At 41.6% G+C, this 26697-nt stretch overlaps 1 protein-coding gene across 1 annotated transcript in view; it reads left to right on the top strand.

Moving 5' to 3' along the window:
• Positions 1 to 2212: 2212 nt before the first annotated feature.
• Positions 2213 to 26697, top strand: part of bmp6 (bone morphogenetic protein 6) — an 80338-nt gene continuing 55853 nt past the window's right edge. The window contains exon 1 of the mRNA XM_079576435.1: positions 2213 to 3106. Coding sequence (XP_079432561.1) covers positions 2692 to 3106 — 415 coding nt within the window. The 5' untranslated portion in view covers positions 2213 to 2691. The remainder of the gene's footprint in view (positions 3107 to 26697) is intronic.

A 26697-nucleotide genomic window follows, 5' to 3' on the forward strand; every position in this document is an offset into this window, starting at 1 on the left:
AGAGTTACACTACTTTGAGTTACTTTTGAGTTACTTCTGGCACAATATAAACTGAAAATACTAGTAATAATGCCTTTGAGCAAAAGTGCAATCAGAGATTTCCTTCTCCTTCACTTTCCCTCATCCTCTTGTGTTTTGTTTTGAAGACATTTACTACAGACTACAGATCTTAAACACCAGTGTCCAACTTCATTTGGCATTTTATTTGGGGGAGTTTAATTCATTTATGCTCTTGTAACTTGAAATGTCCCGTTTTTTGTAAGTTATATTCCTTAACTACTGAAAAACTCGTTACTTTTGTCCAACCTTACCCCCAACACTGTTCGGTATAACAGGCACTACAACATAATCTTCTAATACGAGTCTCGCAGCAGCACAATGTCCCCGTATGTCTTACCGAGATCAAAAACATTTGGAGTATTTCGCTGAGTTGGGCTTATGGAGTCTTGTCTTTTGTTGCCCTGTGGTTGTGAGTGTCCGTTGGTATGCGGAGCTTTGATGCTGCGTCTCACTCTTCACTCACAGATAAGATAATAGGAGCAGGCAGCAGCAGACGCCCCCGGTGCAGGAGATACGAACACCTTGGGGCTTTATCGTCCGGACAATCCACTTCTGAGAGGGCCGTGGAGACATAACACAGGTTAGACGGAGAAATAAAGGCGAGAAAAGACAAAAGGCACAGGAGGAATTTCTTTAAGTCCGGCACATTGTAAGTGGGTGCCTTTATGTGCTGATATGTGCCTGGGTTTAATGTTCTATTTAGAAAACAAGGACAGATAATACAAGGAACTTATAATAATGCAAACTTAACCCATCACAGTGCGTATTGTAAACCATAAGATATACCAGTTCTTGAGGCGAAAGACTTTCTCAATATATTACGAGCAAAAATTATAAAACCATGTTCAATCGATCAGTTTTATTTATAAAGCAGATTCATAAGAGCGGAAGCAAAACAAAATGCTGCACAGACAAAAGTAAAATAGAATCGTCGGAAAGTTAGACTCTCGCTGTGACTAAACTGTGCCAATACGACTCTTCCATGTTTTCAGTCTCGAGTTGCCAAAATCATTATTCTCTGTCACTTTTTAAGCTAAAATGTCTGATGTAGACCTGTGTTTAGTTGAGATGTAATTAGATTAACCTCTTAACCCCCGCCTTAACCAAGCACGTTTTCTCCAGTTCGACTTTACCCAAATCTAGTCAGAATAACGACAAAAATGCAGACGTAATGAGAATGAAAAGATCAACATCAGCAGACAAAACGGGCGACAGAAAAGTGATGGAAAAAGCAACAAAACAGGGGAGCAAGTAAAAGATGAAAAAGCAACAAAAATGTTATAAAAAACAAACAAAAACACAACAAAAAAGAGATAAAACAACAAGACAGGTGACAAAAAAGCAACAAAATACCATGACAATGTGGCGACAACATGATAAAAGATCTGTTTTGTAGGTCTTAGCTTTCAAATGAGGCGTCACACACCGGTCTGTAAGCTCCAGTCAAGAAGCCTTTACATTTAGGTTAAGCTGAACTGGAGAAAATGTGCTTGGTTAAGGCGGGGGTGAAGAGGTTAAACATAAATATTGTGAAAATTCTGATACTGTATTCCTATTTAATTGCCTTAATCATAAAAATGAATAATACTTACAAAAAAAGGCAGTGCTTCACATTGTTTCATGGCAACAATAATCCTGTATAACAGATTTACTCAGTAGGCTATTGATACCTCAGATTAACTCAAGAAAAAAAAGTATATTTGGACTTACTTACTTAATATAAGTGATTTGTACGAGCTTCTTTCCGTATTTCATACCATATGTGCGCGCATGAAAAAAATGCTCCTCAGTGCGCGTTTTCTGTTGCTGTTTTCTGGTCCATCGTCAGGGGTCGTGCCTCAACTGGAGAAACACGAAGTGGTTACTGGTCACTCTCCGCTTTGGACATTCAATCAGGCAGATAGTTTTACCTTTGCAAATAAAAACACATAAATGGTTGGTTTAGGCTTATTGAGAAAGTTAAACAGTAAACATTTAAATTCGACCACAACTTTACGCATTGCAAACATTTAGTGAACGCAATTCCAGTTCATGTTAGACACATTTATAAACGCAGCTTCTGATCGTGTGAGACAGTGTTGTAACAGAAAGTAGATGCCACATAACGTGTTCACGTAGTAAAGCGAAAAATCGGATGTTAAGATTCTCTTAAAGGTCTAAAGAGCTCCACCTCTGCTCAGTGCGCTCGGGCAGAGTGGGCGGTCACTGCAACATATTATGGACTGCAACCTGCTGATTCCTCTTGAGTGGAGTAGTGGCAAGAGACCGTCACTTGGACCAGCAGAGGCTGTGCGGACCCTGTGCGTAAAAACGGAATTAAAACACATCGGACCTTTCAGATCCACCGAAATGGCGACAGTACAAGGGAGCGCCGTTTGTCTGCGAGGGTTTATCGTGGCAAAAGTTTGGTGAAGTTTTTGGATAGTGTCAAGAACCCAGACGCGCAACTGGATGAAGAAATGAAAGCAAGAGCCTCACTTCTCCGTGGATATAATTTACGGGAGTTTTCCAAATGGCTTGATACGGGGTTGTTTCTTATTCGCGTCTGACCACGACAGATAACAGACGGACTTTGGCTCCTATTTCTCGGACTTTTCCCCCCCTCCCTCCGTTTGGAGTTGGACTGGCACCATGAGAGGCTGCTGGCTGTGCTTCCTCGGACTGTGGTGGAGCGCGTACTACTGCACGCTCTCCGTGTCCGGCAGTCACAATTTCTCACTGGACGGAAACAACAACGAGGCGCACCCGGGCTTCATCCACCGCCGGCTGAGGACGCACGAGAAACGGGAGATGCAGAAGGAGATCCTGTCCATCCTGGGACTGCCGCACCGGCCGCGGCCCCATCTGTCCCACGGGAAGTACAACTCCGCGCCTCTGTTCATGCTGGACTTGTACAACACCATATCGAGCGAGGAGAAGAGCCAGGTGGAGGGCGTGATGGATCGATACAGCCCGATGCGGACGACGCAAAGTCCGCATCTGGCCACGTTCCAGGAAACTGCCTTTCTAAACGACGCGGACATGGTCATGAGCTTTGTCAATTTAGGTAAGACGTACACGCCGCCTCTTCCATGTCGTGCGTAATTGCGCTCGGGTCCTGCTGCTGTCTCAAAGTGGGAACAGGTGTCAGACACACACGCGTGGCTCTTTTCTCTTCCCCCGTCTGCACTACTGCCTCGTACAGCTGGTCCCGGTGTGAAGGGTGCAGATCTTGAACAGACACATTTTTAGCCCTTGAGTTGATTTCAAGCCCAATAGTTGTCCTCCTGGTGACGTTTATACAGTTTTATGACTGTATTATTGCTAATCGGTACAAATCATCACCTTCCTCCATGAAATATGTGTTATCTAAAGATTAATTGCCATAAAGGTGACTGATATACTGTTGCCATGGTTGCACTAAAGATGACATACTGTTGAAATAGCTGTGGTAAAGATGACTGATATACTGTTGCCAATAACTTAGATAATAGCCATTTCATATAGAAGGATAGGTTTGTGTTTAGCAGGCCTGTCACGATATCAAAGTTGATATTCCGATATATCGAGGCGGGTCAATATCGCGATATTATTGACTCTAAAGCTTTAAAATGACAGTAATCATATCCTAAAATATCACACAAGCTGCAGTAAACACGAAATATAATGTAACTCCCTTTGCTACGGTTAAAAATCAAGCTTTACAAAGAAAAAATAGGGGATAATGCAAATAAATGTATAGACGATAAATATTGAGGCCAAAAATGTATCGTTTATCTGTTATTTCTTGAACGATAAGTCGATGTAGTATATAGTATGCAGTAATTATCGAGACAGCCCTAGTATTTGGTCATTCTATGCATCGCACTGTGTCATTTTTATATAAGCGAGTTCCTATTTATCATCAATGACAGGTTTTTACTGGTTCCAAGCCTGGATAAATGGTTGGAGTAATTGTGTACGTAAATATCACTGCGTTCTTGTACAGCAAATGTAGTTCAGCCGTGTACAACTACAAAGCTTAAACTGTCACTGTTGCCGAATTTGGTTTGATTAAGTGTGTCCCATTCATTGTCTCTCTCTCTCTCTCTCTCTCTCGAACACTGCTCCTCATGCGCCTCATTTCTTGTCCCTAAAATCCTGTGGTCGGCCTCCCTTTGCATTCTCCCCCCCCCATGATTTACATCCATAGTAGTATGAAAAAAAAAAAAACACGGTAAATGTTATTCCCAAAACCATCTAGCATCTCCGCACCACCGCTGGTATTTGTATATAAAAGGGGCTATTCCTGCCTCGGAGCACCAGACTTGCGGTTTCAGTGCGTAAATTGTGTTGCGTTGTTTGTGTTAGTGGAGGAGATAGCCTGTAATTAGCCCCAGTGACGATGAAGGGGGACATTTTAATCATAATGAGTTCGAAACATGAAAGCCCAGAGCCCTTCCTTCCATTAGCAAGTCCAATGTTTACTCGCGCAACTCTAAACAAGAGCGCATTTTAGATAAACAGAGCGGACCAAAAGCCGCGGGACGAGGTTAAGTAGATGGATGGTGGCGTTGTTGGGGACGCGAGGGCTCTGTCATGTTGCACTGCGAAAGCTCTGTGACTGAGGGAGATGTCGAGACTTGTGATAGTCAGCTGTGGCGTTTTCAGATGAGCTGTGCTGCGTTTGAAAGAGATTTTGTTTCTCATCTTCAAATAATTCTCTTCAAAACCACATTGTGAATGAATAATCCAGAAGTGTGGGGTCGGGTAACAAGCACACCATATGGGCTGGTATGAAGTCTGGATTAAGTGAGAGGGTGGACGAAAATTCCTAATGAATCTTTAACAAACTCCTCCTGAATTCCGTGTATGACATCATAAAGTGTTTCATCTTAATTTACTTGTTTCAAATTGTATGGTATTCTTATTAATGTGTCAATGGCAAATTTACTCTCATTCTCTCTGCAGCCTTTAAACACCTACAGTGGCCCTGCAGGGACCTTCTGTGGTACATGGAAAACGCTTAAATCTAATTATTAATAATACTTTTAATAGGTCCCAAAGACAGAGAGTGTTTACGATGAAGAAATTCTCTCAAACCGGCTCTTTTAACCTCAGATGTGGTGCAGTTAAATCCTGGGAATGACCTGGTTTAGCCTTGGATTATTGCTCCTAGTTTAGTCCTGGCTTTCTTTCCAGTTTTAATCCATGTTTGATGTTATCCTACTCTCTGATTTGAAAGACACATCCTGAAACATGTTTGTATGCCTGTATCCGAAAGCCTTTTCTATTTATTTATGTTTTTAATTATCTATCTCGACCGGGACAGCACATGAACAGACATTTGACATGGATGTAATTATGCCGGATTGCAGCTAAAGGCTAATTTTCCATCAGTCGTCGCAGTTTCTGGACACATGCTTTAAACTTGCCATGCCAAACATCACGTCTTGTATTTTATCTGATATTTTACAGAGTGCACCTGTAAAGTCCATATTGTGCCTGGGCCTGTGTTGGTGTGGTCCACTGCTGCAGCCACTCAATGCCACACATGAAGAAGAGTTAAGCTGCCGTTAGGAGAAGTCAAATGCTTCTTGCTTGTTATTGGTCCTCTGAGCATTTGTGTTGCAACATGTCATGATGAAAACCAGATCTCCACACAGAAGCGGGGCAGCTTTTTTTTTTTTTTTTTTTTTTACTTCTAGATAGTGCAGCCCCTCTGTTGGCTCCCGTGTGGGGGGTGTGACCAAGCAGTGAGGCAGCTTGTGTGTCTGTGGTTCTGCTATGGTTTATACTCCTCTGTTCTAGCACATCTGGCTCCTTTGATTGATTGATTGATCACGTCCTGTGCATCTTTTGACGATTTGCTCAGATTTCTCGCAAACGACTGGGGGATTGGGTTGCCATCTCCCCCCCCCCACCCTCTCTGTACACAAAGTCCTACCCGCCGCCCTTTTTTTTTGGGGAGGAGGAGGGACTGTTTCCTCCGCAAATGTGATTGTAATTAATGCTAGTGAGGGCCAAGGATTCCCCATCTGCTTTGCAAATAAGGCCTCGCACGACTACCGTGTGTCATCGCCGACCCAATTGGTTTTTAATGCGCCTTACGCTTCAATTGGGTAAAGTTGATAGAGTTGTGGATGTTTTTTTTTGTGGGTGGGTGGTCCCGCTTACAATCTGTGTGTCATGTGTGGTGAGGCTGCACGATATGAGGAAAAACTGTAACGTTTGAAAATCATCTGGAATATTGTGACGATTTTCACTGCAATATTTTACTAAAGCACGGTATTAAAACTAAACTCATGAGAATATTAAATCATAGCAAGTCTTGAAAATATGAAATGATGACCCTTAACAAGGCTAAATTCAAACTAAATGACTTAAACTAAGCCTATGCACACTTTAGAGTTGCTATGTGCTTTAGTTTCTTGCATGTGTAAATCCCATGTTTAAGACTTGAATGATTTTGCAGTACATTGTGGTGTCTTGCTTTCAACCCAATATTGCGATAATTTGGAGATATACTGTGCAGCCCTAATGTGTGGGACTACAAAGATGAAGATAAACGGAACAGGGCAGCAGCCAAACCATCTGTCTCATGAGAAAAATGTAAGCACGGATTAGCATCCATAAAATACCCCTGACTTCCTTTGCTGATAATCAGTTTGAAAATGGGATTTACCTGTTTACTTTAGCCTCCTCGCGCATGTCCGAATCAAAACCGCGGCAAACAGGGAGAGTGACAGTGATTTACGCGCCCTGTCTCCCAACTGATGTCTTTCACAGCCAAAGCGGTGCAGATAGAGAGCTCATTTTCGGCCCGTATCCTCGAGGGGCACGGACAGATTTAAGAGCCCCTGTGTTACATCTAGTCTCCAGTGTGCGCTCTGCGGAACATATGCCTGCGCGTGATTCATGTTCACCACTTGTTCGACCATACGTTTTCCCTGTAACGTCACCGCAGTTCAAAATGACCCATTGACTCGAAAACTGGTGGAAAAAACGACTTTCAGAGGGTTTGCAGTGGCTCTACGGGCAATTCGCTGTTTTTGAAAGAAATGTCAGGTTCAGCTGAGTTTGTCTCATTTAAACTAGCGCCACCAAATTATCATTATCGCAATATTAGTTGAAGCAACATCCAATATCATCATGTCTCAAAATCTGACATGAGTGATTTTTTTTGCTGGCACAGCCTACAGACAGCATTGTAGCTTGTCATAATTGCACAATGTGTCATCATTTTCCTGATTTAGTTCCATTTTAGCTTTGTTTTAGCCCCGGTTTGGTGTCTTTTTAAGTCTCGTTTGATAGAATTTGTAATAAAATAGTTATCCTTTGTAGAATCTACTGTGCAGACATGATTTAGTAAAATATTGCAATAATATCGCAATATCCAAAACAGTTATTGCTACTTTATCTCATATTGTCCAGCCCTAACTTCATTTATTTACTTTATTCAAATAATTGGATTTCTAAGAATCTCCATGTTTTATTGAAAGAAATATCCAAAGATTAATTCCTCAAATGTTTAAAGCAGTACTAAGTAACTTGATCACTTTAATAAATCTTTTCTGTAGTCCCTCTGGGGGTAATACAAGTGTTTTTGGGATGATTGGGGGGTCTTTCATCTCCCCTTGGTGTCTCTGGCCATAAAACCACACTTGCAGCTTTCCCTACTCCGACCTGGAGGCCCCAATACACACTAATGGAATCACAAAGAAGAAGCTAACAGGCTAACGAGCAAAGCTAACTGCGGGCTAGCGCCACTTAAACAGTATTTACAGCCAAAACAATTATATCCATTGTATAATTGGATGTACAATATCCCTCTCTCCCTTTGTCTTTTCTGTCAGCGAAGTATTTACTCTCACGGACAATTAAAGAGTAAAAAACCATAACATGCTACGACACCTGCAGTGGCGCTTATGGCCTGTAGGGGCATGAGTTACTAGTTCTGCTTTAAACTCATCATTTTCTGTTTGTGATTGGATCCACACACCCGCCATTTTAATCTTGTGGAATAATCCCATTTCAATGACAACAAAATTGTGCCGTTGTCTTTAAACAAGGCCACCTTTAATATTATAAGTAAAATGTACTAATTTCTTTTTTGCTGAGAGTTAAGATGTTATTTTTTTTGTAGATATACCTTGTAATTACAGAGAATTTAACTGTAATTCTCTGTAATTACATGGTAATTTTGTAGGCAAATATTTCTCTTGATATCTAGCCCATACAACGCCTCAAATATAAACTCCAGGCTCTTTTCGTCGACGGGGACTTGACGAGACAAACTTTCCAACTCCTTTTTAATCTTCATTCCTGGAATAGCACCTTCATCGCTGTTTGCCTTTTGCAGGTCTCCGGTGAGGGGACAGTGTCTGTTTGATGACTCATGCGACACCGGGCAGCTCCGGACATGTCCCGCCGCACAACCGCTCACTATTGATTAGAGACCTCAGCCCTGTCCTGCTATGTGGCTTAAAGGTCCCATTTATTCACGCTTTTTAAAAACACTTCTAGACACAGAGGGACAGAGAGGGAGAGGGATGATGATGTTCAATCAAGCCCAAAACAATAGAGATTATTTGTAGTGGAAATGAGTCAAGGAGATGCCTGTAGCGAAAAATTCAGGATTTCTCAAACATGAAAGAAACTCCTGAACAGTGATGAAAATGCAACAAAAACGCAACAAAAAACAATTTAAAAAAGAGGAAAAACACAACAAAAACATTTCCAAAATGTGACAAAAATGCAGCAAAAGAGCGTCAAGATTGTGCTGGAAAAGCAACAATAGCGAAGCGACAAAAACATGACTAAAGAGTGATGAAAAAGCAAAAAATAATCAACAAGAAAGCCTTACAAGACCGACAAAAATGTGAGGAGAAAGTGACCAAAACACGACAAAAGAAATCTTCAAAAACACAACAAAAACAAGGTTTCGGCCTATTTTGTAGGTCTTAGCTTTCAATTGAGGCGTTACTCTGGCCAATAGGTTGTGAGCTCCAGTCGAGAAGCATTTAGATTTGAGTAAAGCTGAACTGGAGAAAATGCACTTAGTTAGAGCGGGAGGTTAAACCTTTACCAATGATGTGCTTTAGATACTGCAGATATGTCAGAAACAGAAACAAGTTTTCACCGCGGCATGATGTGTTCAGTTTTACCAGTAGGGGGAGTTGTGAGTTACCCGAATGCCAGTATTTGGAATTTCCCCAGAAATTAGAAGTTTAGTTTATGTTATGATATTATATGTTTTTTTTATTTGGAGAATTTCAGCATAATTAATTCACAAACTCATCCACTGCATTCTGTAATTGGTGCTCATCCCTGCCCTCGATGCCCTCTGCTGTGGTGATGTCCTGTTTTAGCAAGGTGCATCCCATCCGAGCTAAACAAACACAGGAGGTCACTTCGCACTTAATTAACGAGAAGTGACGTGTTTTTGTGTAAATAGCCGCAGCCGCGAGTGGAAAATGTTCTATTCCCATCAGGTGTGTCCACACTGGTCGAGCTGTTGTGGTCATTGAGTCACGGATGAGACCAAAATGGCTTTGGGTTGAAGGTTTGCAGAGCAGGAAGTACAATGTTTTTCCTGTGTCACCTGCACTTAACCAGGACTGTGATAACTTTGCGCTGCTCTGCTTCACCAGTGTAAAACATACACAGGTGTGAGGGATTCTCTGGGCTCTGGGTTTTGTTTGAGAGGGTAAAGGTCCCACAGTGATCCGGGAAAATCCATGTATGGATTACTGGCTATTTAAAAAAGGATCGTGTTTCACTTTGGTTTCGGCGTGTAAACACAACACAAGAGCTAATTCTGCAGGAATCACATCATAATAAACAACTTCTTATGCTTATTTTCAGTGTACAAAGCTATACACCACCGGATATTCATAAGATTAAATATTCTATTCTGATTCTAAACAACACACTGCAGAGGACTACTTCATCTAAATGTTCACTGCTATGGGACAATAAGAGCGTGTTACACAAACTGATGAAATAAGGGAAAAAAACAGGTAGTTCGTAAAAACTGCTGAGTTTTATAATGATGCGATCCCCAATTCAGATCTTTGACGTTTGTCTTAGACCAGTGTTAACTGAGTGCCTCACAGCTCGAAGGTCCCGGGTTCGATTCCCACCTTCTCTGCCTAGGTTTCCTCCAGGTACTCTGGTTTCCCCTACCACTATAAACATGTGCAATAGGTTAATTCACCAGCCAGGTGTTTCTGACCACCAGCCTGGCTGCACATCATGGAGATGGATCCACGAGCGCCAGCGACATTGAGGATGGGTCAAATGCAGAGAACAGATTCTTTACAGAGATCAATAAAGGATAACTTAACTTTAATCAAGGTCCTCTGCTTCATGGAGTTTCTTCCACATGAACAGCACCAATCTGTTCCTTTGTCAGAGAATTTAAAGGATATGGCTGCTTCAAACTGTCAGTGACCTTTACATTACAGTCTTATTTTAGTCATAGTTATTTAAAAATGATAATAATAATTTGTCCAATTTTAGTTGGCAAAAATATTACTTAAATTAAGTATTTTTGTCAACAAAATGAACACCGTCTCAAACATGACATTTTTAATGACATGCTATTAGTAAAAGCTCTTACTAGACTAAAGTTTCTTACTTGACATTTGAATTGATTTCTAAATTACTTGTGGTGGCGAGTGCTTGTGTCTCTGCTAGAAAGTTGGGGTTGATCCTCAGAGAATTTCCAGTCTCATTTGATCTCGGTAGCTAAGCAGGGCTGGGCCTGGTTAGTGTAACCAGGTAATACGAGGTGTGTGAGCAAGTGGTCGTTGGCCTTGTTTCTGTCGGTCTACCCCTGGGCAGCTGTGGCTACAAGTGTATCTTAATTTGGAGTGTATAAAAATTGTCCTTTGTAAAGCACATTGTAAATCTCTATTTCCACTTGCTCTTGTTGCCTCACGCTTTGTGTCTTGATCAAATTACTCCTGTGCTGCATATGTTTAATTAAATCGTCGTCTGTTGGTGTGTGTCAGTGTGTCTTGTGACTATCTTACAAGGAGAAGATAAAATGTTTTCTATCTTCTGTTCTCCGTCCTTTTATCAGAGCCTGAGCCGGTTCTTCACCTCTTACCTAAGTCAACAACAGAGCTCTCACTCTTTTAAGGCAAACAAAATCCTTAAGAAGTGGGTTTTCCAGGGGATTATCCGGGTTCAGACAGTGCTGGGCCTTATGCTCAAATAGACTGCCCTTATTAAACGGCTGTTTGGCTTGTCTTCGGATGCCTGGCTGCATTTCTCAGGGTCTAAGCCCAGGTAAGCCACTTCCTCTGCACTGAAACGTGTCCCAAAGCCCTCAGCATGATCAAATAATTAGCCGAAGCTTCCATCAAAGAGACGATTGTTTGATACAAAAAACAAAAAAAAGTCACTAAATCATTTTGAAACACCGTGGCTGAGAAGTTTTAGTGACCGGTGCGTAACAGAGGACCACCCGCCAATTCACCCCTTCCACGTAAACAGCATTAGCCCCCAAGACAAGCCAGGAATTTGAGATATGCCGCTGCTGATTTAAAGATCTTTTTTCCTGGGACATAAACTTGGCAGGACGTCCCTCTTGAGGCAGCGGTGAGAAAAATTACATTGACAAACTACGATCCTCTGTTTATTTGCGCATGTTTACGCAATCAGATTTGTTAGTGCGGCCACAATGTGTCTCGAACCCCAGTCGTGTTCAACACTGACCCAAGATACACAAAGACATGGGCTTATCTAGTTACAGTGTTTTTTAGACGCTTCCTTTTCTCATGTTTGGATTATATTGGTTGTCGAGCGCTCGGGGCAAAACATGCAATGGCCCCGAGGCCTTGAAAACAGTGGAAATGTTTCGCTACAAATGTCCTCTCTGTATTCCTCTTCAGAACAGCATTTTTGTTTTTTTAATTTAGGTACAAATGCTCAACTGCTGGGGCTGTATTATCTGAAATATGATTTGTTTTCACTATGGAAGTTGCTCCCTGACTCACATATGGTTTCACTTGAATTCCGTAGATATCCATTTATCAGAGAGTGTAATCCCTGTCCCTAATCTGTGCATTTAACACCCGTGTAACGCTCTCATCCGATGCTATCTGTCCCTCTCACGCCATAACTCTTCCCCTCCGCTCTGCGCTAGCCGTGACTTCATATCTACATCTTTGTTTGCGCCGTTAGAGTGTCGGGGAAGACCAGCGCTGTAGATTGATAAAGTGCGGCACGCTGCTGCTGACGGGTCACTATCTGTTGACTGCTGATAACAATTCCAACGCAGCATCTGATAAAGATCCGCTGCATGAAGGAATTTGCTTTGGCTGTGCTTTATGATGTGTGAAGTTGTTGCTCTTTCTCCATTTTTCACCACAACTCAGCTGGGAGCTCATATAAAATGCGCCATGTGGTGCATCGGGGCTGTCAGTCCAAGATTCAATAGTTATCCCCGGTCTTAAAGGGAGTGGGACATTGCTCATTCAAGATGGTGATCCAGAGGAGCACGAGAAAGACGAGTAAATCATGTGTGTTACTAGACTAGACTGTTCCCTTTTTATGCACATTTATTCGCAGCAGTTTTGAAGATTGTACCTGGATTGGGGGCTGTCAGGGAAGGTGGCACAGACTGGCAGGCTCGTTTCCACTCCTGAGTATGGAGTGAATGAATAACACGCCTGGAAAAGTGCTAAATCAGCATTTGCATTGTATTATAATATTATTATTAGAAAAGCTACTCAAGGTCAAACTCAAAAAACATAAACATAAAGCCTAGTTGACTGTAAATTGTATTGTTCATAATCGATGGTACAGAACTATTGTTCATTTACAATGGAAAAACCTATTACAAAGCAAGTTGCTGCAAAAGTGGGCAGTCACATGATCAGAAGGTCCTTGGGCAAGACACTTCACTCACCTTGCCTCTACTTTGTAAAAGCAGCATATAAGTTGAGACCATTTACCATTTATAAAAGATGTACGCTTGGAAAAATCTGTCTTCAAATGCAACCTTCTTGCACCATACTATTAAAGGAACAGGCCACCGTTTTTACATACTGAGATATGTTCTTACCTGAGCTCCCAGTATACTCCTATTGCTCCAAGCAGGGGTGAAGTTGGAAGCTACCACGCTTTTCCACGGGCACAAAGACCAGACAGGTATGTATCAACTTGTCTAAGCTCAGGTAAGAACATATCACAGTATGAAAGAACTGTGTGCCCTCAGGCATGCAAAAAGACCAAAGATGTTGTTAGAATTTGGCCTCTCCCAGCATAGGTATAGCTCCAAACTGGGGTAAAGTTAGAAGCTACCAAGCTGTTCCACGTTTTCCCCTATTTAAATACAGTTACCTGAAAAGTTTTGTGATCCAAGTCTAGTTACACAAAATTAAACATGTCGATTTTCTAAGTGGATCAAAAGGGTTGACTACATTGTTGTACCGAAGTCAGCGCAGTAAAGTCGAAGTGCTAGGAGCGGCTAAATGCTAACAACATTTGTGTGACTGAGGGCAAGCACCAAGACCAGACAGGTACGCATCAACTCGTCCAAGATAAGGTAAGGTAACATATCTCAGTAGGTAAAAACGGTGGCCTATTCCTTTAACACCAAACCCACTAAATGATAATCACAAGACTCCACCAGACATTCAGCATCCCTGCCGTGCACCTATAAGCATGCATTGTCACCTGAAAGCTGTGGGGGGCCGCAAGATAAATCACATTCAATGGAAATTTGATTCTGAAAAGTCACATTAGCTTTGGCAAAGACTCCAAATAATCACCTCTGTAGTTCAGACCTCTACACACTGGTTCTGTCAGTCTCCTCTACATCTTTAATGCTCAGGGCCATAAGTCCATAACTGTTCAGCCCGTGCTTGTGCATCATGTTTATCTTTCCTCTCAGCAGAGATCATTTACCTGGATTTGCGTGCGAGCCCACACTTTATGTTTGTATATACTGACCAAGACAAAGGGTAAGATTTCTACACAAACAATTATCTATGTTTTAATTTCGGAGTTCCTTCCTCGCCCCTGCACACAAACAAACTGGAAATGCTGCAGGTTGAGTTCAGGTCATCGAGGCGAAAAACAGGTGTAGGCGCTCAGAGGGTGAACATTGCGAAAATGGTATCAATATGGAACAGCACATCGAGGGGAGTCAGCTGCAGAGCATGGTCATGTCAGCCTCCCATTCTGAATATGTGATTATATATGGATTTTTAACGTGCAGAAAGTTTACACAACTTACAGAGATAAAAAGGAAAGATTGTGCTTACAGTATAGGGTTCCCATAATGGGGAGTGAACGTTTTTAGATGTTTTGGCCTGTACCCTCTTTGGACAGGACAGTTTATCTGAAATAGGGGTAAGAGAGCCATTCAGCAAATTGTTGGGACCAGGTGTGTCAACATTTCGTATTATTGATGTTTTATGCATGAGTAAATTTAGTTGCTGTATTAGTAGGAGGTACGACGATATAGGGCTATAATCAATAACCATCCATCCATCTTCATCTGCTTTATCTGGGACGGGGTCGTGGAGACATCAGTCTGAGCTTCCCAATCTATGGACACCTCCTCCAGCTCTTCTGGGGGGATCCCGAGGCGTTCCCAGACCAGCTTAGTCCCTCCAGTGTGTCCTAGGTCTTCCCTGGGGCCTCCTCCCCACGCCCGGAACACCTCCACAGGGAGGCGACCTGGAGGCATCTGAAATACGTGTCCGAGCCACTTGAGCTGTCTCCTCTCCTCTCATGATCGGAAGGTTGGGTGTTCGAATCCCGCCTCCTGAAGGTGCACCCTTGGGCAAGACACTTCACCCACCTTGTCTCCAGTGTCTGCGTACATTGGTGTGTGAATGAGAGCTTGAATGGGTGAGTGGTTCCTTGCCTTAAAGCGCTTTGAGTGCCTAATGTACGTGGAAATGCGCTATAGTTGAGACCATTAATCATTTTCTTCATACATAGAGTACATTTTGTGACGGACTGTAGTGTAATAATAGTTGAATTAGTTGTGTACATTATGTTCTGTGCAATGAGACTCATACCTTGCTCACTCAAACGAATGATTCCGCACGTACAGTACATAAGTAACTTTCCTCTTGAGTGCTGATTGCAGAGACCACTTGTACTTCAGTTCGAGAAACATCCAATACCTGTACCGACGAGAACCGATATCTCCTCTCGTCTTCACCCACTCATTCAGCACCACTGCCTTTAGCTGCTGACTAAAGCGAGGGCAGCATGTAGCCCCTGCCTTGTTCCTTCATACTCATAGTCCAATATTCATCATTTGGACATCTGCTTGAGTTCATTTAAGTTGCATAAATCCTCTGGTTCGACTCTTGGAATTTCTGGAGTTGTAAAAGGTTGCGAACTTGTGAACCGCTGAACTGGGACTGCGCTGCCGGCCCCTTTGTGCCCGCTAAAGCCCATCTATTATGATAATGACCTGTTGGTTTGGCTCCTTTTTTAAGAGAGAGGGAGAAGCTCGTCTTGGTAATGGAGAGATGACCACATAAACATTCTTGCTGTCGCATTCCTGCGTGAAGCCGCCGGGAGTCCGACCGCTATTTATCTGTGTTCAATAAAAGGCTAGAGAGGAGTCAGGGTGAGATGGCCGGGCGAGGGGTGATGTGTTCTGGGATGGACTTTGGGCCTCTGCTTGTGACCTTGAAGACAGAGGAAAGAGTGATGTTCGTGTTTGTATGTGTGCCCTATGTCTTGACATTTAATGCAATGACGTAGGCACTATCAGGCCCAGGGGAAAAGAAATCTGTCCCTCAAACATAAAACATTTAGCCCCTGAGATGACTTTGAATAATATCATTATTCGCTCTACAGATCAAATCCCTGTTAAAAAGTCTCAAAATGCTGAAAACACTGCCATTTCCTGCTGATTTACTTTTGGCCATGATTGGGAGGTGTGGGCCATAGAAAATGGTCCCACCACAAATCATACTTGCTTTCCGCATATGATCTAATTAACATACCATCTGTTTAACATCTTTTTCCTTCTGATGAATGGCTTCAAAAACTGAGGAAACACTCAGTTTATTCTCAAATAGCTCTTGTATCCAGCTGAGCAACAGAAACTATCTGCACTAAGTTTAACCTTCTAAAGTTTAAGATGTGTTATTATTACTTTAACCTTCAGTAGATATTATGACTAATTGTGTTTCTTACTAGTGCCTTTGGTCAAGTCAGTTTGTCTTCTATTGCTACCGTTCACAAAATGGACATTAATGCTCTCTCCAACACTTTAGCAACTTCTACCCTTTTAATTTCCAAGGTCCAGCAATTATTAGCAGCAGAAATGACAAGTAATGATTCTAATTTGTTGATTGGATGAAATGCTTTGTCATGAAGAATGTTGTGAAAGAGTCTGTAATATAGAGACTGTATAAGGTCTGCAGAGGGTTGAAATGACCTATGGGTGTTTTAGGAATGGAGAGCTTGATTTATTTGTTGTATCTAAAGTTTATATAAGCGGGCCTTGGCGAGATAGCCCTCTAATGCGGCCCTGTTCGGGAGTGAGTTATGCCTGCACCTGCGCGGAATATTTATGGTATTTGCCCAGGTATCTCTGGGGATTGGAAAAGACGCGGCGGAGCGCTCAGAAATGTTCGGAGGATCAACAATAGCTGTTGGTTTTAGCGGCGATAAGTGCGTTGAGGTGGAGTTTCCCTCTGAGGTCAGGGTGAAGGGTTGGAGAACGAATGTAGCCACTCAGACAATTCTTTCACACACACGGGCCGACCTCTGTGCTGTCAGTGGACGTGACCATTGGAGACGTCTTGGAGAAATAATTCCAAAGCTGACTCGGTTTCCGTCTTTGGTAAAGTCGAAGAGTGATGGGCAAATGTAACGACTCAGACACGCCGCCTTTGAATGCCCACAGCCTTTGGCGAAAGTCTTGGGCCTGGCCGGTGGCGTCACTGAGAAAGCGCCTCTCCTCGGACTCTCACACGTCCCAGGCCGGTTTGGGTCGGTGCAGAGGACGTGCCTGAAACAACAAGCGAGGGCCCGTAGCGAGAGCGAGGGTCCCGCGTGAGAGAGGCGATGCTCCTGACCCGCCAGAGCATGGTAGCCTCCCCCTTTTAACTGCGCTGGCGCTGACAAATTTATGAGCCCTCCGCTGACCCCCGAACCGACTTTCCAAACAAGATACTGACAGGAAAACAGCCGGGGATCGGAGGGACGCGGAGAGGGCGAGGTGGGAACGGGGCCACGAGACGACAAGAATCCGAGCGTGATGTTTTAGTGATTTTATCAAGCGCTAAACCAAAGACACCAGAAGTTTAGAAGTTAAATATATAAACTCACTTTTTGGGGGCGCCAAGGCCAACCTCACCCACAAATGACCTTTACAACTTCTCGCTCAAGATAAATGGTCACTGATGGACGGAAATGGGCAACAACAACAAATGATAATCAAATGGGTTTCTCATTGCTTGCTGGTTGATCTCTTTATAGTCATTTTCATAGATAATGCCAATATGTATAACCAGAGCTGCAGTACCCTCCTTTGTTGGATCGGTTGGATCTACTTCCTCCGTCCTCTTCCTCCTGAGCAGCTCCCTCCGCTCCACAACAGTGTTTCACCATCCTCTGGAAAGAGCTTCGCAGTTCGCTGCAGGTGTGGGGGGCTCTTGGTGCCTCTTCAGTGTCTCAGAAGAAGACGTTTGTAGGTCTCAGATGGCTTTAGTTCATAAGCTAGCTGTTTGTTTACTTTTAAAATGCTGCTTTCTTCAGGACCTTTATGGACTCTCTGCAGGAAAAAAAATCCATCGATCCCCACAAAAACACGGCAAAAATGTACAAAAGCTTCCAGTTAAACATGTGGAACAAAAAACTACAAATGCAGTTCACAGAAAAAGGCAAAAAAACACCAAGAGAGAGGTTGTTTTGAAGGTTTTCATACCAATAGCCAATGAGAACCTCCCGATGCTTGACCAAAACCTGCGAAAAGGATGAGACTGCCTGTTGAAGTAAGACCAACGTTTTTTATTTTATTTTATTACAAAAAGTGATCAGGCAATAAAACCATTTTCCAAATAGATGAAGTGAATTACTAGTTGGCGAAGAAATAACACGTGGGATATGAAACAAAAACGCAGTGTGAACTTATGAAGATGTGATCTCAAGCCAGTGCAGATGTTGGACCCTCTCTGTGATAAGATCCAGTAGTTAAAATATCTCAATCTGCCTCTGAGTCAAAATACTTGAGGTAGTTATTTGTTTTGACTGGCCGTTACAACAGCGCTGACAAGAATCCAACAAGAGCAAACGCCTCCGCTGTCCCACACTGCACCGTCCCCGTTATTACACTGAATATGCTCTCTGCACAAGGAGCTTTCAGCCGGTTGCACTAGGGCTGCTGGATACCGTTACACAATACCAGTATGGTATCGAAAGTAAAGTTTAGGCACTAAAAATAAAAGAATCGGAAGCAGGTACTGAAAAAAAAATATCGTTAGAGATCAAGTTTTGATGCTTGTTGGTCCAGGGACAGCATTAAAGGAAGTTACTTGGTCGTTTCAGCTCAAATAAATGATACAAATGTAGAATAAATAGTCTTTTGTGGAATAAGTTAACATTATTGTTCTGTTTTCTGGGTCTAGATGAGAAATATTTTAGCATAGGTATCAAAGAAGTATTGTTTTTGTATCGATATTGGAAAAGTATCGGTATCGGGGGGGAAAATTAGCGGTACCCAGCCCCAGGTTGGACCTAGATAGAACAAGGGTTGGAGACTGTGTGGAAATACACCAATAGAGAATGAGATATTGAATAATGTGCAGAATTGTAAGGCAACCGGTACTCAGTAGTGGTTTACTTTTTCCAACCTATGCTGGTTTTGCTTTGGTCGATGTTTTTTTTTTAAAGTGCAAAATAAATAAAGTTTGGATTGGATTGGTTATAGTTCATTTCACTTTCTTTTTTGGACTTATCAGAATATCCAAACCAAGGATAAACCTTTAGAAAACTTTAGAAAGACTTATATATGAAGACTTATATTCAGTATTTTATTAAATGTATGTGCAACAAACAGACGTGTGTGATTTAAGTCCAGTAATTCCAGAAATGCTTCCCCTCCAGAGCAGTGCTGTCGGGATGAAAGGCTCTTATCACTGAGGATGTTCAGGGGAAGCTCTGCCCAGTCCTTCCTCCTGCGCCTCTCCACACCTCAGACTCCTGGACACCTTATCTCTCTGTTTATAACATACACATCAACGCCTGTCCGGCAGGAAGACGAGCATTTTTACTTCTGCTGCAACACATGTTTCTTACTCTTTTGTGCCCTTAGCTGTATACTTGGAGTGTATCATATCATTTGTGGATTCCCTGTATGTAAAGAATTCCTACATCACAAAATACGCAATTAAATATCAGTTTTGTCTGAACATGAACCTGCCGGCTCCAGAATAGAGAAGTAACTCGTGGTTCTCAAACTCAAGGCACACTATAGGGCCATATGTTTAAAGCTTATTATGAAGCTCTTAACCCCCGCCTTAACCAAGTACATGGTCTCCAGTTCAGCTTTACCCATTAACGCCTCATTTGAAAGCTAAGACCTACTAATCTGATCTAGAAGGATGTTTTTCCTCGCATTGTTGCTGCGTTTTTGCCACAGTGTTGTTACACACATTTGTCATTTTTTCATCACATTTTTGTCACTTTTTTATCACATTTTTGTCTCTTTTTTATCACATTTTTGTCTCTTTTTCATCACATTTTTGTCTCTTTTTCATCACATTTTTGTCTCTTTTTCATCACATTTTTGTCATTTTTTCATCACATTTTTGTCTCTTTTTCATCACATTTTTGTCATTTTTTCATCACATTTTTGTCATTTTTTCGTCTCATTTTTTTAAATTTTTTCATCACATTATTGTCGTTTTTTCATCACATTTTTTTTAATTTTTTCTCCACATTTTTGTTACTTTTTCATCACATTTTTGTCATTTTTTTCATCTCATTTTTGTCACTTTTTCATCACATTTTTGTTACTTTTTCATCACATTTTGTAATTTTTTCATCACATTTTTGTCACTTTTTCATCACATTTTTGTCGTTTTTTCATCACATTTTTAATATTTTTTCATCACATTTTTGTCACTTTTTCATCACATTTTTGTCGTTTTTTCATCACAATTTTTTAATTTTTTCATCACAATTTTTTCATGACATTTTTGTTATTTTTTCATCACATTTTCATCACTTTTTTGTCGCATCGCATTTTAATCACGTTTTCATCTTTTTTTCGGTCATTTTTGCGTCAGGTTTTTGTCATTTTTCCATCCTCGTTTTTGTCGCTACTTAGACCCTTTTTTTCCAAGGTACTTTTACATTTTGTTAAAGTAGTGTTTAAATTAGGAATTCATATAGCCCTCATCCAGTGTGTACCCTGCCTAAAGCCCATAGAGTAGTTTCTTAGAAAGGTTCGGGCCAGGATTCAGTTCAGCTTTAGTCCAGTTCCACATTATTACAATATTCTACAGACATTGAAGTAAGGTTTTCCCATTATAATTTGTCCAACTTCAACAGACTACACTTCATATTCATAGCACTGTATTGTCCATTTAGTCGAGCGTGTTTCGGTGAACATTTTCCATCTGGCCCCCCATACTGCAATAACATCCATAATTCAAAACGGCAGCTTGAATCTGCATTTCGGGCGCTCAGCAGAAATCGCGGAGGGCCAAACCTCTTCACACTTTCATCTCGCCGATATTGCGATGACATGGCGGACAGATGTATTATTAGAAACAATGATTATTTTTCTCTCGACTTCGCTCGCGGCCCACCTGCTCTTCGAATAGGCAGGTATCCGGTTTCCGTCGCTGTTTTTGGATCGGAGCCTGTGTGTAAAACAAGCAGAGGGTTTTGCATGTAAGTCTGCCCAGGGGGGGAGATGGAGAGCGGACCAGACTGATTTATCAGTGGATCATATGGTCTGAGTCTAAGCCGCTGAAATGTGCTGCGGTCACCACTCGACTGCTCTCCAAAGGGGCCCGTTTGAAGGCCGTCGGAGAGACAGAGGTGAGGACAGGACAGGGGGAGATATGCAGAGGGGAATGGGACGTCCCGGATAGCAAGTCCCAACTATTCTCTTATCTCACGCAGAATTAAATCAAGGTTTAGTCTTCGGTAGTGAGATGCGAAAGGTATAGGGTCAAACTTGCTTATGTATGAATATGGTGCGTGAGGGAGAGATTGGCTGACACATTTCTGTCTTTCCCAAAACCGCTGTGGAGCACGATAATCACTACATCGACTTATCGTTCAATAAATAAATACTCGATATTTATTGTCTGTATATATGTTTATTGCATATTGCAGCTTGTGTTGTATTTTAGGATGTGACATACACTTTTAAAACAAAGGTTTACTGTCATTTTTATGCCTGAGAGTTGGAGACAGTAATATCGTTTATTGCGATACTTTCCTGTCTCAATATATCGAACTTCAAATTTGTTATCGTGACAGGCCTAAGCACACAACCAGAGAATTAACAGATAATGGTTGGAAAATCGCTGTACAAAATAGAATGATTGTTTATTTTGCTTACTGTATAATTAGTTTCTCATTAGTTACTGTTAATAGTTGAGGGAGCTGGAGGAGGAAGGAGGAGGTGGAGAAATTGACCAGTGCAGGACACCACGCTCTGAAACAGGGACAAACCCTGGTTGACATACAGTGGCAGTGCAGCTCAGGACTGACGCCTGAACACTATTTCGTTGTACGCTTTTACAATGACAATAAAGCACTTACTTACTTACAAATCCAAGACTGGCTCAAAATTGTGTTATAGATGTCCACTAACATTTTTATGTGTTCTCTACAATATAAGAAACTCAAGATTATAAATGTTCTCTTTTAAATATACTATGCCTAAAAAGAGATTTATTCCTTCCTATCAACATGTGGTTACAACTGACCATAAAACACATTTTCAATTGCAGGATTTATCTGAAACTTTATAACCCCAAAAGGCATTTTGCCATATTTTCAAGTATTTTATATTTTTCTTTCATCTGAAAATATTTGCCTTCAGGTCAGCAGTCACCACATAGATGTTAGCCTCCATTATGCCGAGACAGAAACGCAGGACAAGGGGTAACAAGCCAAAGGCCCATAGTTGCATCCACCTGCAATTCTAACTGACATGTTCTCCTGACGAAGAGCTGTTATCAGAAAAGCCACTACAGTCTTCTTTCTACCTTGCGTCTGAGGAATGCAAAGCCACCATTATTTTTTGACTTTTGGGAACAGCTGCGTTTCCCTTTTTCAAAGATATTTTTTCCTTATTTATCCGATCCCTCAGGACAGATCCATCTCCTGGCCCTGACACCGGCTTCCTCCTCTAAATCTGAGAGCAGACCGCCGTCGCCTGGATACACACAGTCACACAGCTCACCTGCTGCACAAGCGGCGGGCTCAACACAGATCACTAAACCAGGCAACTAATGACACACACAAACAAACAAACATCAGGTACTGTCATCAGGGCTATGACCGAGTCCCATACCTGCAGGGATACAGAAGATTTTTATAACTCAAAATCAACAAGCTCAGAACAGAGATGTGTACGGCATCTTTGCATAATATCCCAGTAACTATGAGGTTCTGATTTGAATTGTTTGTCCAAATTATGACCAGTTTGTAATCTTTTCCTCTAGCTCAGTCCTCAGCCTTTGATGCAGGACCCGGAAATCCCTTTTGTTTGGTCATCCACACTACTCTTTGACAGCATATCAAAATATCCTGAATTGATTGATGAGGATTATAACATGAAAGCATCAATGAGTCTTGGAGTTTTGCCGTCAGAAACATTGCACCTTTTGGAGGCAAAGATGATCAACATTAAAGCAGTACTAAGTAACTTGTTTACCTTAGTAAGTCCTTTTCGTAGTCCCTATGGGGACAAGTGTATGCAAGTGTTAATGGGATGATTGGAGGGTCTTTCATCTCCCCCTGGTGTCTCTGGCCAGAAAACCACAATTGCAACTTGACTGCCACCAGACCGGAGCCACCAATACACACTAATAGAATCACGAAGAAGAAGCTACGGGCTAACGAGCAAAGCTAATGGGCTAGCACCACTTTAAACAGTATTTACAGCCAAGTTTGAGTGAAAAAAAAAATCCATTGTATAATTGGATGTACAATATCCCTCTCTCCCGTCGCCTTTTCTGTCAGCGTAGTATTTACTCTCATGGACAATTAATGAGTTAAAAAGCTGTAACATGCTACGACACCTGCAGTTGCACTTATGGCCTCAAGGGGCAAGAGTTACTTAGTACTGCTTTAACTCTTTCTTTTTTTCTTTAATAATATGAACTAGAGAGCATTGTATTCCACAATGAAAGACTTTGGCCTATACCCCACAAGTTGCCTATTCCCGTTCCACACACGCACGTCTTTCTGCCGGGAAAGAGTTGGAAAAGTAAAAAGAAAAACCGCTCAAGAGTCAATCCCTCAATCTTTTTTGATACAAGGCAGGGGTGCTAACCGCTCAGCCATTATTGGCACATCAAGTTATGAAGGTATCCATATATTTCTTTGGCAAAGCTTCTACTTACAGAGATGGTTTTGACATGTACAACACAGAGGAGGCATAGACGAAGTTCGAACATGAGATTTGTTGATGTAGCAAAAGAATGAAGTGAGTTGAGAAAGAAGGAGGCAGATGATAGAGTCAGGTATGGAAGCAGATCAAAAGAGGCCAGAAGAAGAAGAAGAAGAAGAAGAAGAAGAAGAAGAAGAAGACACAGCAAATATCTGAGCTCAGAATTTTCACTTAATGCTGATGAGAAATGTCTACAGTCAACACCCAGGAGAGATGCAGCCGCCATCTTTGGTCATATAAAAATCATTGCACAAATGGAGCAGAACGCTGAGCATGGAGAATCCTTCAGTACAAAGAGCTTCAAAAGTTTTCAACCTCTCGATGCCACGGTCACCGACTTTTCGCGATAAATACTGTCCGTTACGCTTCTGAGTTATGTGAGAGTTATGGACGCACCTGTTGTTTTCGTGTGTACTCTCGGTCCAAGCTCCCGTCAAACGTCTTTTATTGTGAAAAGCTGACGATGGATTTGTTGCATCTTGTGTTTCGTTTTGGAAAGCTGTGCATGCTGATCCGCGCAGGCCACCCCAATTGTTTCCTCCTTCGTCCAATCACGACTTAATAACAGCAAACCCGGGCGAGCGTTACTCATAAACAAAGCGTGTTTTAGTGGAGTGTGAGACGACAGATCTGATCGTTGTTGTTCATTCGTTCATTCAGCGGCGATGTTTGGTGTCACACTGTTTATGTCTACAGTGTTTATCTTCGTGTTCGTGTCTAAATCGAATCGACAGAATTTTTTCGCTGCCAGAAAGGAGAACAAGATGTTACGGGATAAACTAAATAGGATACAGCATCAATCACTAGAATGAAGAGACATTTTGTATTAGGTCAAGACGAGATTAAAAAAACACACGATGTGCTGAATATTGACTTGTATTGTGCTTTACGACAATCTGATTTCTAAAACAGTGATTCCCAAGTGGGTTGGTAAGTCAAGTGTTTTTGTATTTTATTGTATTTTTGTAACATAACCAATGATCATGATAAAATCAGTGGAGTCCTGGCCATAGGAGGGGATCCTATTGTACAAAGGAGACATGGGGAGAACATTCAAACTCTTTATCTTTATTACGGACCCACATTAGTTTTTAAAAAAAGCAACAAAAAATGACAAAAACAAAACAAAAAACCTGTGAATACAAGATGAAATAAAACTGGGTAAAACTGAACTGGTTAAAATGTGGGATTTAAAAGGTTAAAACTCAATTGATCAATGTTCAAAGGGTTTTCAGAAGTAGTCATGAGTACGGAGTTGTTTAGAACGGAGGATGTTTCGCCTGTATCCAAGATTCTTTCACAGTTCAGTTCATCTACCTTTCCTGGTTTGCTAACTGGGATTGAGTTATTACCAATAGTTCCACCTTGTTTACCCTATGATCTGCCCTCACATTAGTGTTCTGTGTCTTGGGTGAGTGTAACTGCCACGCTGTCCAGCCTGGTGCTTGTTACTTGTTCAGCAGCCTATTGTTCTGGACTGAGTGTGTCCCTGAGGTTTTGGATACATTTTAACCATGTACTGTGTTGGCTGCTGCAGTTGCAACGATGTATGGGTTAATATGTTACCTCCAAAGGTATTAAAACATGTCCTATATTACATTAAAAATACATTTAAAGGGATATTTCAGGATTTTTGACATAGGGCCTCATTTCAGAGTATGGTTAGATTTCTGGAGATTTTTTTTTAAATTCATGCAGTCCTTATATTTGAAGAGTTTAGTGGTGCTAGGCTAGTGCATGTCTATGGTAACTACTAGCCTGCATTAAAAACAGTCTGACCCGCCCCACAGTGCACCTGAGGCAAATCACTTAAAACACCAGACTACCGATATAAATGTCTGTGTTGACTGAATAATTTCAGAAATATAACCATTTTGCATTTAAAGGAACTTATATTTGAGCAGCATCAGCTTCCTGGTTGTAAGCTACACAGCGGTGGAGTGATCTGCTAGGTTTCCGGATCTACAGTAGTTTGTTTACCAGCTGCCGGCATTACTACACTCGGAATTCACAAAGGAGCTTTCTACAAATCAGATATGGCAACTTTTGGAGGGCTACCTGTCGATGTTGAAGAGGTTTTTAATGCAGGCTACTAGTTACCATAGACGTGTGCTAGCCTAGCACCAGCTTAGCACCACTAAACTCTTCAAATATAAGGACTGCAAAAAATAAATCAACAACACTCTGGATAACTAGGAAATGAGGCCCTAATTCAAAAATCCTGAAATATCCCTTTAAATTATGAATGAATCGTTTTTAGTGTATCAAATTTGTACAAACAGGAAAGGACCATATAGTTTCCTGCTAATTCCACCATACACTTTGTGACCCTTACAATATAGTGCATTATATATTATACATTACGTCAATTATCAATCAGTTGACTGTATTTTGATCTGTTTGAACACTTACTGGTCTAAATGACTACAGCAAAAACAGTCACTGACATTAATGGCCAGTCGTGATTTCCCCCCAAAGTCCATGTGAAAATAAGTATTCATTTCATTACGACGCCATTTTGGGCCAACGAGCTGTCGACAACCCAAAAAGTGCAACATCTTTTTCACATTTTCAGGAAATTCCAAGAAATCAGGACCCAAATGAGCTGGAGGATAAACAAAGTGAATGTGGCTTCTTTTTTTCCCCCCTGCTTGTGGGATGTTAATAAAAATGTAAATCGACAGTTTAGCAGCTGTCACAACATCAGTCGGTCACGCTAATGCACTGCTTTATCAATAATCTGTGGCTGTTTGGATGAAAGATGAGTTTAAATAATCAGGCCTTGGAGGATATTAGCCTATTAATAAGAGATGCATGTGAAATGGCTCTGGTTCTTGCTGATAAATTGAGGTTGCGGTTTCAAACAATGGTGTGGTTACAAGTTACAACTGGACCTCCCCTAGTGGTACGATAGGGTTTTGCTTTGCCAATCAAACCTGGTTTATATAAAGTCAGTAAAGGTCGTAAAGACTTTTTTTTTAGCAACTTAGTTGATAGATTGACCTAATAAAGGCTTTAGATGTAGACTTAACCTAGTGAATGAA

The sequence above is a fragment of the Gobius niger genome (genome assembly GCF_951799975.1).
Source record: "Gobius niger genome assembly, chromosome: 18".
Lineage (NCBI taxonomy): Eukaryota > Metazoa > Chordata > Actinopteri > Gobiiformes > Gobiidae > Gobius > Gobius niger.